This window comes from Triturus cristatus, chromosome 10 (genome assembly GCF_964204655.1).
Source record: "Triturus cristatus chromosome 10, aTriCri1.1, whole genome shotgun sequence".
Lineage (NCBI taxonomy): Eukaryota > Metazoa > Chordata > Amphibia > Caudata > Salamandridae > Triturus > Triturus cristatus.
The window spans coordinates 516,080,992-516,096,904 of NC_140593.1; the positions used below are offsets into that span (position 1 = coordinate 516,080,992).

At 48.1% G+C, this 15,913-nt stretch overlaps 1 protein-coding gene across 7 annotated transcripts in view; it reads right to left on the bottom strand.

The window, feature by feature from the left end:
• RBM33 (RNA binding motif protein 33) overlaps positions 1-2,716 on the bottom strand; it is a 594,498-nt gene extending 591,782 nt beyond the window's left edge. For 4 of the 7 annotated variants that reach the window (XR_014970135.1, XR_014970134.1, XM_085631975.1 and 1 more), the window contains exon 1: positions 2,519-2,716. Coding sequence is in view for 4 of the 7 variants with exons in the window: in XM_085631975.1 (XP_085488101.1) it covers positions 2,519-2,537 (19 nt within the window). In the remaining 3 variants the exon portion in view is untranslated. The remainder of the gene's footprint in view (positions 1-2,518) is intronic. The other 3 variants (XR_014970136.1, XM_085631977.1, XM_085631976.1) reach the window with 1 other exon arrangement.
• Between the last annotated feature and the right edge of the window lie 13,197 nt (positions 2,717-15,913).

Consider the following 15,913-nt stretch of genomic DNA (forward strand, 5'->3'; position numbering starts at 1 on the left):
ACCAAAGATCGATGCGAAGAAATCGCCAGCTTCTTCACAGATAAAGTCACAAAAATTGAGCGATCCATCATCCACACCTCTAATACTCCCCCACTTGTAACCTTCCCCCCTTTAACCACCCCGGACCAAACAGATCGAAGCGTTCGCACCGACAACCTGACCCACTTCCAACGGAAGAACGACGCTAATTGGTTGTACTTCGAACCCATGTTGGAGATCGAAGTCTGCAATATAATTGCGATCTTAAAGCCTTCCTCTCACACTATGCACCCCCTCCCATCCACAATAGTACAAAAAAACTCAACCACATCATTGCCCCTTTCTGGACAAAAATCATCAACTCCTCTCTCATATCAGGTTGTGTCCCTCACCCCCTTCAGCTAGGTCAAATCACTCCTATACTCAAGAAACCAGGAGCCGACCCCACGAGCTCAACAACCTCAAACCTATCTACAACCTTCCGTTCCTAGCTAAAACATTGGAGAAGAGCGTTCTCCAACAATTTAACAAACATATTGACGGCTTCAACCTCCTCGACACCTTTCAATCGGGTTTCAGGAAAGGTTGTAGCACCGAAACAGCGATGCTCAATATTGCAGATGATATCTACAGAACCTTAGATGAAGGTCAAGCCTGCCTCCTGAACGACTTATCAGCGGCATTTGACACAGTAAACCATCGAGCTTTACTTGAGACTCTGAGGAGCCGATGTGGCTTCAACGGCACAGTACTAGAATGGTTCACTTCCTTCCTGCAACACCGTTCGCAACAGATTAAAATCAACTCCTGCCTCTCTGTACCAACACGAGTCAAACTTGGAGTCCCACAAGGATCGATCCTCTGACCATCCCTCTTCAATCTCTTCATGGAACCCCTTGCAAGTATTTTTAATCAAGCAGGGGTCCACTACCACCTATATGCTGATGACACACAAACATACTACAAAATTAAATCGCCCAGTGACGTCCGACACCTCAATAACACGCTAACCAAGATCCAATCCTGGTTTAACGCAAACCACTTAAAACTGAACCCAGACAAAACGGAATTAATACTGTTCGCTCCGAAAAAGAACCGCCATCCAATTCAAGTCTGGCTCAAGGAGCTTGATGCTCTAAACCGCTCCCTCGTCCTATCCGACTCAGTAAAGTCACTAGGCATTACCCTGGACAAGAACTTGTCAATGAAGGACCACATCAAAAACTCTGCAAAAAGTGTGCTTTACTCTCTAAAACACCTCAAAAAAATTAAACCTTTCATTCCTCTAGAGGATCTCAAGACAGTTGTACAATCCCTAGTCCTTTCTAAACTGGACTATGGAAACGCCATCCCAACTGGGACACCAAAAGCTCACCTTGCCCCACTAAGGTCAATCCTGAACATGTCTGACCGTCTCTTTACTGGTGTAAAAAGATTTGAACACATCTCACCAACCCTCAACTGGCTTCCCATAGAAGGGAGATGTATCTACAAACTGGCCTGCATCACACACAAGGCCATTCACATCCAATCACCAAACTACCTAAACAGCAAAATAGTAAAAGCAGGAAAATCCAGAACTCTGAGAAGCACCAACTCTCTTCTTCTCATCCCTCCGAAACTGAAAAAGGAAAACGACCCAGTGCCAGTCCTTCTCTGGCAATGTACCCAGGATGTGGAACGCACTCACTCCCTATTGACCTCAGATGGAACCACTCCTTCTCGTGCTTCAAAAAGGACCTGAAACTTTTACTCCTCAACCAATACTTTACCAACCAAGGCAATCATCCTAGGCATCAATAACCGAATGAACCTAATGGACTTCCCACTCACTTTGATTGTCAAGGATGCTGGTTTCTGAACTGAGGCAGCCTCCTGCGTGCCTCTCCCCTCACTAGCTACTTAAGTATTTTCTTTGCTTTTATTGCTATGCTTCCTCATGTCTTGCAATGTTGTGCAATCTTTGCTTTTCCTTTTTGCATGTAAAGCGCTCTGACACCCACGGTTCTAGCCAGTGCTATATAAAACTTTATAAAAAAGTATCAACAGTCAATTCATTTTACCGATCGTGCTTGACAGTCATGTATCTCTGTACATTATATAGCCTACCACATGTACTAATATTGTACACCTTAGATCACGTCTTGTACAGCAAAGTGTCAATCCCCAGACCCCATTAATTATTATTGCACGAGCCAACCTCTGATCCATTACCTATACTAATAGTGTACTCCTGAACCGGCTTTGGTTTTATTCACAGTATTTGCCTGATCGCACACCAGCTCAATGTCAGTGCTTTGTTGTGCCCACCCTTAGTTCTGACAGTACATGACAGCTGTAGATACTGCGAGTGTAGAGTTGATGTCATTCCCATTTTCAGCATGCCAACGTATTGGGGACCGCTGATGCGAACACGGCATACCGCGTAAGCCCCCTTTACGTGTATAAGCCCCATTTACGTGCGCTAGCCCCAACAACTGGGGCCTGCTTCTGGCCGTCACCTCTTGCCACTCTCTAGCGGTATCGTCCCCTTGCTTACCTCCAAGAGCGGCGGCCATGGCGCCAGGCAGAGCTAACACTCGGCAGAGCAGAGGTTCCCTCTACACACAGGACTCGCTCCTTCTTCTAACCCCCTGGGGGCCGCAGCGCTCCAGGCCCTCAGCCTCCGCATCAGCAAAACAAAAACCCCACAACATGGCCACCGGTCCTTCTTCCGGTGCATGCTGGGAGCGGAGGAGACTACGGTCGGGCGGAGGCACAGAGGTTGGAGCAGTGTGCCGTGCCAACACCAAAGAAGGACTAGCATGCCTTTCACCCTTGCAAATGAGACGGCCACCTTGAAAGGAATCACTATTCGCTCAATACAATAGTGGTATGGGTGAAATGAAAGATGTTAAAGCGAACCGACACCATATCAAAAATATTTTTAGTAAAAAGGGATTTTTTTAACAGAATCATTTGTACAAAATAACCAATAGTTACTCTAGAGAATGCTAATTTATTAAGCACATTTCGCTTTCTTCAGAAGTGCTTCGTTGTAGATGAAATGCGAATACTGAGGGTCTCTGTGAAGTGCTGATTGTCCACGATGCAACGGTGCAGCGCAGTTGCGAATGAACTGTGGGTGCGCAGTAGCTTCCTGTCTGAATTCCAGTGTGTCGAAATTTATAGCCAGTAGCATGGGACCTCATGATTGGTGGAAAATGAGCAAGGGAGCATGTGTGCCGTCAACATTTGACAGCTGCTGCTAGGCAACCCGACTGGGGACATAAAAGCAGATCTTCAGATGAACGTGGTACGGACCTGTCAGCGCTCCCACTAAAATATCACATCTCAAAAACACGCCCAACAGTTGAATGGATCGGGGACGGTGTGTTAACCTCAATTAAACATTTGCAAACATTGGTGACAATAATTTTCAATTCTATTAAGGACACAGAGGGGAGAATTATGCTTCTCATTTCTTCACTGTTTATTCACAGCAGCAAATGAAAGAAAAGTAAACAAACACTACATTACCCATGAACACTTCAATGTCACATGATCAACCATATAGTATTATCCCATACAAAAGCTCAGACTGAGGTGACAGTGTCCTCTTTCTTCGTGTGATCATCTAACAGTTAAGTTTGTAAACAAAACTTGATCTTGCAGAACCATCCTTATGGTAGACGAACTTCCTCTTGCAGACAACCTGCAGGCCAACGGAGCTCAACCTCAGGACCTGGTTCTTGAACCAACGAGTGGCGATATCCTCCTTTGGAACTCGACAGCCTTACATTGATGTGCTCCATCAAGCTCTACTTGTTATCAGCACCTGAAAGTGTAAAGGATAAATCGTAACACTGTTCTCCAAGTCTGATATATCATTATAATCAGAAAAGGAAGGGAAAAAACATGAAACTCATAATACAGTATGAACATACTATGCCAAAATACAATTCAAGAACAATGCAGATACATAACATTTGGGTGGGATAATCCTCGCCTCCATGTGCTTAAAAGAATTGAAAATTCTTGTCACAAATGTTTGCAAATTTTTATTTCTATGCCCATTATGCTTGTTTAAAGCTTAGCCACCACAACAGAAGCCACATCCACAATAGGCTTATAAAAGAAAGACTTAAAAGTGGTCTCTGTTGACCAATCAGCTGCATTCATAATATCTGCAAGACTGACACCTAACAAGAAAGACTTAGAAGCCATAGCTCCTCTGGCTGAATGTGCTCCAAACTTTGATATATCAATGCCCGCTTCGCCCATGGGCCAATGAACCCATCTTGACAAAGTGGAAGGAATCAAAGGGCGAAATGGCTTTTGCAACGCAATTAATAATTGACCCTTCATGTCTGAAGGAAACTCAGCAATACTCACCTCATAGTCTTTTAAACATTGCACTACACACTACTTGGGATTATTAGGAAAAGCTGGGTAAGATATCGAAGAGGTATTACACTTAGTTCGCTAAGTGATAGCAAAAGTCACACCCTCTGGGGAGAATCTACCTCCCGCTAAGTCTAACGCTTGGGCATCAGAGACTCGCTTGCATAACACCAGACAAATTAGCATGATCCGCTTGGCAGACAGCTGTTTTCTTGACAAATACTTATTGGAAGGCCAGGCTTCCAAGAATCTCAGGACGGTAGACACATCCCACAATTTCGAGTATTTAGGGCAAGGGGCTTGACCATCCGGATACCCCTGAGCAGTTTACACACCAAAGAATGCTTTCCAACCGGTTTGCTCTCTGCTGGTACGTGCCCTGCTGAGATGGCTGACTGGATATTGTTTACAGTCTTATAAGCTATGCCTGATGCAGCGATAGTGGCCAAAAAGTTTACAATCAAAGAGACATGTGCTTTAGAGGGATCCACTTCCTGTTGTGAGCACCAGCTACCCCATCATTTCCAAACTGATGAGTACCGCTTGTGGGTGTTAGCTGACCAGGCTTCGCTAACATATTTGTCAGCGTCTCGTGAAAGGCCTGGGACCTTCCATCTGTCCCTGAAACCCCCAGGCAACCAGAGGAAGTTGTCCCGATTCTATTCAAAGGATGAGGGGCTTTCTGAGGGTCCAGCAACAGGTTCCGCCTCTGTGGAAGAAGGATCAGTACTATGTTAGCGGGTCCGAACAAAGGACAACAGAACGACTTATTAAAGGCTTTATTTTATGGAGCACCCGCCTCCTCCGTGAAGCCACTATAGAATGGAAATAATACGACAACAAAGTCTTGGTTCCTGGTCTTCTGGTTCTTCCCTTGGGGACCTCTGGGTGTCCTCGCTCCGATGTTCCAGATCCGCAGATTAGGACTGGCATATAGGTGTTTCTCAGGAGCCCCAAAAAAACCAAAAAAGTATGGGTGAGTGCTCGTGAATGCTCGTGCGGTAGGGAAGGGAAGTTAAGGAACAACCCTAAGTAAGTGACGCACTTCTGGACTGAGGAGTGATCGTGCAGGGGTGGGGAATTCACCAACACAAGGACCGGTAGGGTGCTGGCACTTTTAACCGTCAGGTCTCTCCCGCCTCCCTACCTAGCCCGCAAACCGCTCTCGTACCTGTGTTAGCCACGCTCCTCCTGGAGCATGGTGGGGCAAAGCATGTTCCTGATAGCCTCCTGGGTATCCCGAAGTCTTCACACTTTCCACGGTCTCCCCTCTGCTCGGCGTCCTTCTCGTCAGCTACCGTTCTCCTTCTCTCTCCACGTTCACAGCCTCTTGCTCCTCTCGTCCTCCGGTGTCGGGACTCACCCTTTTCCTGATCTCATCCTCTCTTGTTGGTCCGTCGACCGTGACGTCGTCTCTAGAGGCGGAGTCCTCGACAACAGTGTTCCAGTTAAAGGGGCCATGTTTCATTTCTGCCGTTGCCCCACAGGTAACTTGTGAGGGATATAACCAGTCCTCCTGTCGTGGGGAAATAAGAGGCGCGTTGACATCTTGTACCTCCCACCAGTCCCATGTTGATTCCAGTCCCTCCCTCGGAACCCTACCCCCTGACACACCTCCTCCTCTGGATTCTTCCGATCGGGAAGTGGATATACCCTTAACAGATAGTCAGCACTGCCGTTATCCACTCCTTTACGGTGTTTTACGGTGAAGTTGAAGGGCTGAAGGGACAGAAACCAAGGGAGTACCCTGGGGTTATGAACGATGTTACGGCTCATCCATTCGAGGGGTGCATAGTTGGTATACAAGGTGAAAGGGTGGCCCTCTAGATAGTAGCGCAGCTTATCTATGGCCCACTTCACAGCCAGACAATCTCTTTCAATGGTGGGGTATCTTTTCTCCCTCGGGAACAACTTCCTACTGATGTATATGATGGGATGGTCTACTCCTTCTATGGAGAGCTGGGAGATTACAGCGCCTATCTCGTGGTTTGAGACATCAGTGTGACGGATGAAAGGTCTTGAAAAATTGGGGGAAGACAAGACGGGGCTGGTGAGTATGGCCTTTTTCAAGGTGTGAAAAGCCTCTAACATTGGTACTGTGGGGTGTAGTAGAACGTGGGACTTTATGTTTTTCTGAAGGGAGTCTGTTAACGGGGCTGCTACCTCTGAAAACCTGGGGATAAAACGTCTGTAATAGCCTATCAGGCCAAGGAAGGCTCTCATCTCTCGTTTCGTGCTTGGAAACGGGGTCTCAGTTATGGCCCTGACTTTTTCAGTTTGAGGGGCGATCAATCCATGCCCTAAAACATATCCTAAATATTTCCCTTTTTGGTATCCCACTCGGGATTTTTTTGCGTTTACATGTAGCCGGGCCCCCTGTAGGGCATGAAGAATGGTCTGTAGGTGTTTCAAATGGGTGTTCCAATCTGGGCTAAAGACCACGATATCATCGAGGTAAGCCGATGAGGACGAATGGTAGTCGTGTAACACGGTGTTCATGAGTCGTTGGAATGTCGAGGGTGCTCCATGTAGTCCAAATGGGAGCACCGTAAACTCATGTAGCCCATCAGTTGTTGAAAAGGCCATTTTCTTCCTATCTTCTTCCCTCAAAGGCACCTGCCAATAACCTTTAATGAGGTCCAGCGTGGTTATATAACTAGCATCTCCTAATTTTTCTATCAACTCATCGATGCGTGGAATGGGATAGGCATCGAAAGAAGAGATCTCATTGAGGGCCCTAAAGTCCATGCAAAAACGAACACTGCCATCAGGCTTGGGCACCATTACAATTGGTGATGACCATTCACTCCTCCTGGGTCGGATTACCCCTAACTTCAGCATGTCCTGGACTTCCTTTTGAATAGCGGTCCTTCTGGCGGCAGGGATTCGGTAGGGTTGTTGCTTTATCACTTTTCCAGGTGGTGTCTCGATTCTATGTTCTGTCAGGGATGTTTTACCGGGGTTATCCGAAGAAATGGTGGCGAATGGAGCGAGGGTCTCTTTCAAAGAGGTCTTTTCTTCTTGGCTGAGTTCCTCGTTAACCACCAGATGTTCCAACGTACTAGGGGTGGAGGTAAGGGTGGGTAAAGAGAGGTGGTTATTTTTGGGCAATGGCCCCAACCATTTCTTCAGGTTAATGTGAAACGTCTGAGTACGACTGGGAGTCATTTGTAGTTTGTATGTGGTTTTTCCTATGGTTTCGATGACTTTATAGGGTCCCATCCATTCGGCTTTGAATTTCTTCGTGGAAGAAGGTAGCAACATCAGCGCCCAATCATTGTGACTTAATGTCCTCCATTTCTTTCCTAGGTCATAAAAGGTTTTCTGTTTTTTCTGTCTCTCTTCCAGGTGGGAATAGGCTAAGTCCCTGAGTTTACCTATCTTTGCTTTGAGTCCTTGTGTATACTCCAACATGTCTCTGGTTTCTACTGCCTCTTCCCTCTCTCAGGCTTCTTTGGTCATCTCGAAATAACTTCTGGGTTGTCGTCCATAAAGCATTTAGAAGGCTGAGCAGCCGAGGCTGCTCTGTACTTGACTTCTGATCACGTATAAAGCCAGAGGTAACAGCTGGTCCCACTCTTTCCCATTTACCGCTAACATTTTCTTCAGAGTAGCCTTCAGCGTCCCGTTATACCGTTCAACAAGTCTGTCGGTCTGGGGGTGGTAGACCGACGTCTTGATGTGGCATAGGTCCAGCACTTGGCATACTTCCCTCATGAGGCGTGAAACGAACAGGGTTCCCTGATCTGTCAGGATCTCTTTTGGGAATCCAACTCTGGAGAAGAGTTCAAGAAGTTTCTCCGATATGTTGCGGGATGTGGGCGTCCGTAATGGGAATGCTGCCGGAAAACGGATAGCGTAGTCTACTATTACCAGGGCGTACGTGTTTCCCTTTTTTGTGCTTGGTAACGGTCCGATCAGGTTCATCCCTACTCTCTCGAAGGGAGTACTGATGATGGGTAGGGGTTGTAGGGGAACTGCTGGGGGTCGGTGTGTGTTCCTCTTTTGACAAACCTCACAGGATTGGCAGTGTGTTTTAACATCCCTATAAACCCCTGGCCCAAAAAAATGCCTCAAAACGTTTTAGGTGGTCTTCTCAGCCCGGTGTGCCCTGCTGTGAGGTGGGAGTGTGAGAAGAAAAATATTTGGTCCCGAAAGGAATGAGCGATTAACAGTTGTTGTGGTTCATTTGGGGAACCTTGCCGGTATAGCAACCTTCCTTAATAAGGAACCGGAGAAATACAGGGTGGTTGGTGTCCTAGGAGCTATGGGCCTGTTCCCATGCATTATACAGAGTAGCGTCATTGGTTTGGGCAAATTTAAAACTCCTATCTAGGAGCCACGGCTCAGGTGTTGCTAGTGCTGGTATAGTGTTCTCGTGAGTACTCTTAGTTTTAGCCTTCTGTTCTTGTACCTACACTACCTGTAGGAACAGTTTTAAAAACTCATGGTTGTCTGTTCCTATGATTAGGTCCTCAGGAAGACCTTTAGTACCCCCACCTTGATGTGATCTGTTACTCCATTGGTATAAGTAAGGCTTATTACCGCCAGAGGGTAGGGTTTGACGTCCCCGTGGACACACCGAATGTGTACCGTAGTATCGGGCAGTATTTGGTTCAGACATATTAGAACTCCCTGTATTACTGACTGTCTGCAGCCTGAATCGAGGAGGGCTTCCACATTTCTCCCGTTCACCCTTACACTTACATGGAAAGCGCTCCCCATCTCTACCGTGTATAAGATGGGCTTTGGTATATAAACCACTTCCATGGGTTCCTCCGTTGGTTTCCTCCGGGGACACAACCGGGCTATGTGCCCCCAATCCCCACACTCAAAACATTGGGGACCTTTAAAGCTCGGTAGGTCTGGTTTCGTAGGTCTTGGTTTCCCGGGCTCCGGTGGGGGTCTGTACTTTCTCTCACTTTTCAGTGTTGGTTGGCGCGTTTTCTCGATTTCCCATGCTAACTTTTATTTATTTTTATTTGATTTATTTTAAAGGTTTTATATAGCGCTGGCTAGACCCGGAGGTATCAGTGCGCTTTACATGAGTATCAGATCATAATTGCAGGTTACATCGTTACAAAGGTTACACAGTTATTAGAGCCTGGCAACATAGTGACAAGTAAGGTCGAGACAAACAAAAAAGGACATATACGTAAGGGAGAAAGCAAGCAAGGGGAGAGAGTCAGGGGAGGGAGTAAGAGCAGGGGAAGTAGACAGAGAATGGAGGAGGGAAAGAGGAGGGGAGGGTGAGAGACAACATGGAAAGAGGAGGGTGACGGGGACACAAACGGGTAGACGAGTCAGAGCTGCGTCCAAAGTCCAGTAAGCTGTGATCCCAGGGGAAGTGGTATAATTTCCCCATCTCTGTTGCGAGAGGCTCCCTATATGCAGTGGACTCTCTCAGAGGGGTCTCTGAGACTCCAAGGCCTCCATACTGGATCCTTCCCCAAAAAGGGGAGAGGGAGTGCTTTGGCAAGGGGTGCCATACCATACCTCAACTGTGAGTGGCTCCCTAGCCGCTGTGGACTCTCTCAGCGGGTTCACTGAGACTCCAGAGTATAAATATTGGATCTTCCCCAACAAGGGGAGAAGGAGTGCTTAGTCAAAGGGCGCAAAAGAACAGGGGGCTAGGCGGTGTAGCGGGCAAGGGGAAAGATTCAGGTTAGAGGGGATAGGAGCAAAGGAAGTAAGTCAAAGAAAGAAAGAGTGCTAAATGGGAACAGATAGATAGATAGGAGACAAGGAAAAAGCAGAGTTACAGAAATACGATGGGGGGCGTGTGGGCGAGACAGGGAGACGGGGAGAAAAACTGTGCCCAAAATCCGGCTAGGTAGGTGACGGTCAGGGGATGAACCAAGGCCGATCTCCTCAATAGCTGAACAAAGCGGCTAGATCCGAAGGTATCAGAGCACTTTACATAAGGTTCCACATAGTTGCAAACTTACATCAGTTACAAGTTATCAATGATACCAGTAAAAACATTTAAGGAGCATAGAAGAAAAGGAAAGTGGAGTGAGAAGGGAAAGGGGGTAAGGGGAAAAAGGGGTGGGGTATAGATATGACGGAGTGACGAAGGGAAAGTCTGCCCAAGGTCCGGCTGGGTAGGTGACGGCCGAGGAGGAATCGGCCGCCCATCTCCTCTTCAGCTATCAGGTAGCTCCACCGGGCATTGGTAAAATAGCTAGGTCTCAACAGAAAAACATTAAAGGGATAGAAAGCAAGAAGAAGGGAGCGTAGAGGGGGAAGGGGGTAGGGTGAAGGGGTAGGAGGGAGATACATTCTGGGCTGTGCGCGCGAATAAGTTGTGGCCATTTCTATGACTTGCTCGGCGGTTAGGTGCGTATGTTGATGCAGCCATTTCTGGGTATTGAAAGGGAGGGCCTCTAGGTGCTACTCCAAGTAAATCTTTTCCATAATCTCTTCTTTGGTGTTAATGGCCAGAGTCAGCCATTTGTCCACGGCCATCTTCAACCGAAAGTATAACGTTTTGGGGTTCTCCCCGCGTGTGCCCTTCTCCTTACGAAAACATATCCCATAGGCTTCTGAGTCAAGGCCCAGGTGATCGAGAATTATTGTTTTTATGTCCACCTATGGAGTGTCCCCGGTGGCGTTTGCCTCCTGGTATGCGGCCTGAACCTCCCAAGTCAATAGTGGAGCTAAGAAAAAAGGCCATTTGTCTAGAGGCTACCCTCTCGAAGTTTAAAAGGAACGCATCCGGGGCCTCCCCGGACAAATACTTTTGTAAAGAGACACCCGACGGGGTATGGTGCTTGCTTCGAGGTTCTCGTAGACCAGCCGCGGGTTGCTCCGTGACCAATTTCTGTAGCCCTTCTATCTGGGCGGTGATGGTGTCCTTGAAGATGTCGCGGTCGGCCTGGGCCTACGTCATCTGCCGCCCATCCGAGTTTGTCCTGGCCCTTCATAAGGTGTTGTAATAATGTATCCATCTTTGTTATACAGACGGTCTGTTCTATGCCCGCATTCTCCACCAGTGTTAGCGGGTCCGAACGAATGGGCAGGACAACAGAACGACTTATTAAAGGCTTTATTTTATGGAGCACCCGTCTCCTCCGTGAAGCCACTATAGAATGGAAATAATACGACATCAAAGTCTTTTTCTTGGTTCCTGGGCTTCCCTTGGGGACCTCTGGGCGTCCTCCCTCCGATGTTCCAGGACCGCAGATTAGGACTGGCATATAGGTGTTTCTCAGGAGCCCAAAAAAAACAAAGAAAAGTATGGGTGAGTGCTTTTGAATGCTCGTGCGGTAGGGAAGGGGAGTGAAGGAACAACACCAAGTAAGTGATGCACTTCTGGACTAAGGAGTGATAGTGCAGGGGTGGGGAATTCACCAACACAAGGACAGGTAGGGAGCTGGCACTTTTAACCAGCAGGTCTCTCCTGCCTCCCTACCCAGCCCTCGAGCCGCTCTCGTACCTGGAGCGTGGCAGGGCAAAGCGAATTCCTGATAGCCTCCTGGCTCTCCCGAAGTCTTCACGCTTTCCACGGTCTCCCCTCTGCTCGGCGTCCTTCTCGTCTGCTTTCGTTCTCCTTCTCTCTCCACGTTCACAACCTCTCGCTCCTCTCATCCTCCGGTTTCGGGACACACCCTCTTCCGGATCTCGTCCTCTCTTGTTGGTCCGTCAACCGTGACGTCGTCTTTGGAGGCGGAGTCCTCGCCAACAGTGTTCCAATTAAAGGGGTCATGTCTCATTTCTGCCGTCGCCCGCAGGTAACTTGTTAGGGATATAACCAGTCCTCCTGTCGTGGGGAAATAAGAGGCGCGTTGACATCTTGTACCTCCCACCAGTCCCTTGTCGATTCCAGTCCCTCCCTCGGAACACTGGCCCCGTGACGCACTGCACATAATATTTCTAGAAGCACTGGAAACCATGCCTGGCTCTCCAGAGTAGGGTGATCAGTATTAGTTCAGAGTGTTAACGCCGGATCTGGGCTTGAACTCTGGGAATCATCATAAACGTAGGGAAGGCATATCACAGAGATTTTGGCCAGTCCTGTAGGATCCGGGCACCAGCAGTAAAATGCTCAGAGTTGCCTGTTGAGACTTGATGCAAAGAGGTCCAATGTGCAAGGGCCCCAAAGGTAGTTCAGTGATTGGAAAACTCAGGGATGGAGTCTCCAATCGCTGAAATCCCTCCGATGACGGGAGTGCCAGTCGGCCACCGCGTTGTTGCAGCCTGGGAGGTATTCCACCAACTGTACTGAAGGCAAAAATGCCAGAAATCCTTTGCGATTTCCGCCAGAAACCGGGACCTTGTCTCCCCTAGTTTGTTGGCGTAGCGTACCGCTGACACATTGTCCATGAGAAGGAGGATACAAGAGTCCATCTTCTGAAGAGAAAGACAGCGAATTGCAAAAGAGCCCGCCAGTAGCTCCAGATAATTGATATGTAATAAAAGTTCCTCCTGTGACCAGTGGCCGCCAGTGGACATCTGGCCACAACGGGCTCCTCAACCCCAACGGCTGGCATTGGATTCTATCACTATTTCCGGGGAGGGTCCGAATAGGGCTCTCCCGTTCCAAGCCTCCATGTGGTCCAGCCACCACAACATCTCCTACCTCGCCTCCTCTGAGAAGGGAATCTGTTCCGAATATCCGAGGCCTTTCTAGAAATGTTGAATCGTTAGCCTTTGAAGTGCTCAGTAGGGAAGGGGACCCCGGAAGATCGTCTGAATCGACAAGGCAAGCAGGCCTAAGACCCGGACTACAGATCTCAATGATACACTCTGTTTGTTCAAAATCAATCTCAACTCTCTCTTGATTGACCTGATTTTCTAAACTGGAAGACGAAGTTGGCAACTCCATGAGTCGATCCGGAAACCTAGATATTCGATAGATTGGGCTGGAGTAAGAATCGATTCCCAGACTCTGTAATAGGTTGATTGTCCATATGAGATGGATCACCACTAGCTGAGGACAGTGCGCCATGAAGATGATGTTGTCTAGGTAAATTATTAGATGAACACCCCATGCTCTCAGTGATTCCACCACTGGGCGAAGGAGTTTTGTGAGGCACTATGGTGCTGACGAAAGGCAGAAGGGGAGGACTTTCTATTCGAAACAAACTACCTGCTAGTGGACCTGCAGAAAGCGTTGATGTGGTGCATAGATGGGAACTGATAGGTTTGCAACTTTCAGGTCCAAACGGACCATCCAATCCCCTTCTTGAAGGAGGTGGCACAGAAGATGGATGCCATCCAGCTTGAAGTGATGATATACTACCCATCCATTGAAATCCTTTAGATTTAAGACTAGTCTGATTCCACCGCCTTCTTCTTGACAAGGAAGATATTGCCGGTAAAGCCGTGGGGGTGAGGGTCTGCTATCACTATGGCCCCTTTCCTTAAAAGAGAGTCTATCTCTTCGGAGATAAAGTCTTGCTCTTGTTGGGAAAAATACATTTGAGGGCTGGGAGAACCCTGACTGGGGGAGCTGTAAAGTTCTATCTTGTATCCTTGCACTGTCTCTAGGATCCAGGCATCTTGTGAGATTGAGAGCCAAAGTTTGCAGAAATGACTGGATCCTTCCCCCCTGAATTACTTCCGAACATGGGATCAGACTCACCTGAATTACCGGAATCTTGTGGTCCACCCTGATTTCCTCCGTATATGCCCTTTCAGAATCTATTCTTGGCACATCGGGTCGGGTAGAAGGAGGAGTTCGTATTGTAATTGGAGTCTTGGTAAACTCCTCGTTGTTGGCGGTATTGACCACGAGGGGCGCCTTGGTTGTAGCCCCGGCCGAACGACTGCCCTCAGAATCGTCCGGTCCTGCCGAAAACTGTTCCGAAAGCACGTTTGCAAGAGCCTTGTGCATTATCCAACCCACTGTAGGTGGCGACTAATTTTGTAAGATCTGTAAAGAAAGGCTGGCCGAAAAGGAGGCACTGAGCAAGGGGCTTTGACTCAGAGGAAGAAAGTTCTGCTAATTTGGGGTCCAGCTTCAATAAAATCGCATTTCCTAATTGGCATGCTGTCCTCCACGCCCACCCAATCAACTCTCTGGGTCAATAGCTAGCATGGATTCCTTGGATCTAAAGCCCAGCTCCAGTATTTTCGTCAAGGGGCCTGTCATGTCTGACAGTATGTCCTGGCATGAACTCCATGCCTTGTCAATGCCCTTTTTAGGGTCTTTGGAGTACTTCTTCAGATACGTAAGCATCAAGGGATCAACCTCAGGGGTCTCCGCCGCTTTACCTGGCAGGTCTGGTCTTGGGCATTCTGATCTTAGTCGCACCCTCACGTCCTTTTCGAAGGCCTGCCGAATATGGGATTGGACATAGTCGGCCACTTCCTAAGGCGGAAGCCAAGCAGAAGAATTGGGATGAATTATTTCTGCAGGCTCGAAAGTAAGGAGCTTAGGTTGGGAGGGGGTCTCTGAGTGTCGCTCCTTCTTCGATCTCTTGGAGGGTCTGGGAGCCTCTTCTTGTTCGGACACCTGGTCAGAGGAGGTATCCACATCGTCATCCTGGGGTATCACCATGACCGTAGCCTCATGAGTTGGGGAGGCTGTAATCATGGTCACTAGTCATGATCTTCACCAGTTACGCGCAGTCCGCAGGGTGGAGGTTTCTGGCCCCCTTCCCACTGGTTTTGGGACGGCTGCCTGAACTGGGAAGCCAGCCCTGTTTTTAGGCATAGCTGCATAGATGGCGCTTCAATGGCTCTATGGATCTCAACAGGGCTCTATTAACTGAGTGTTGAACTCTTGCATTTAGTGCCTCAGCGAGGTCTTTCTCCATGGACCCAGAGGGTTCCTCCTCATAGTACTCCTCCTCATAAAAATATTCCGAAATGATGGTACACAGTAGTGTGGTAATCATCCCACAGGAGGGCTGCCTGACTCCCACACAAGGGGTTACATTTCTCAGGCAAGGTTAGTAGAGTCTTAAGGTTAAGACCAATCAGGGGAAGTGACAAATCCCCAGGCAAACTAAGGCAAATAGTGATACTGCCAAATAATGCTTAAATTGTGGAGGAGGGCTTGCCAACCACTCTAGGCAAAGCCTATGCAACTATTGTAGAGCCCTACACCAGCAGCAGGTGATGGGCGTCATCGGGAGCCTGCACGAGAAAGCAGGAAATAAGAGCAGAAAGAACACTGCTCCCGCGTTCGTTTGAGCCCGAAAGTGAAACTCAAAACGGGCAATGCAGGCCGCACAATAAAAGCAGAAAGAGGACTGCGCGTCTGGTCGATGCGCGTTCTCGCTCCCTTTCCTACCACTCCACCTGAATAAACAGCTGGACGCGAAGGGCTTGGTCGGGGAGGCAGAGGGCTCCCAAGTATGTGCTACTCGTGAGGTAAGTTATAAATACAGGGTAGACCCAAATAAGGCACTGGGACCTGGGTATGAAACAGTACATTGAGAAAGAGGTCCCAGTGCACAATCGCTACAGACAATGAACATTTCCACCAAATATAACAAAATAACTCTACTGCATTACAGATTATTAAGTTCAATGTTGTTTAATCACATTGAATAATCCTCAGTGCTGGTTAGTCAGCATATGATTAAAAAAATATTTACAC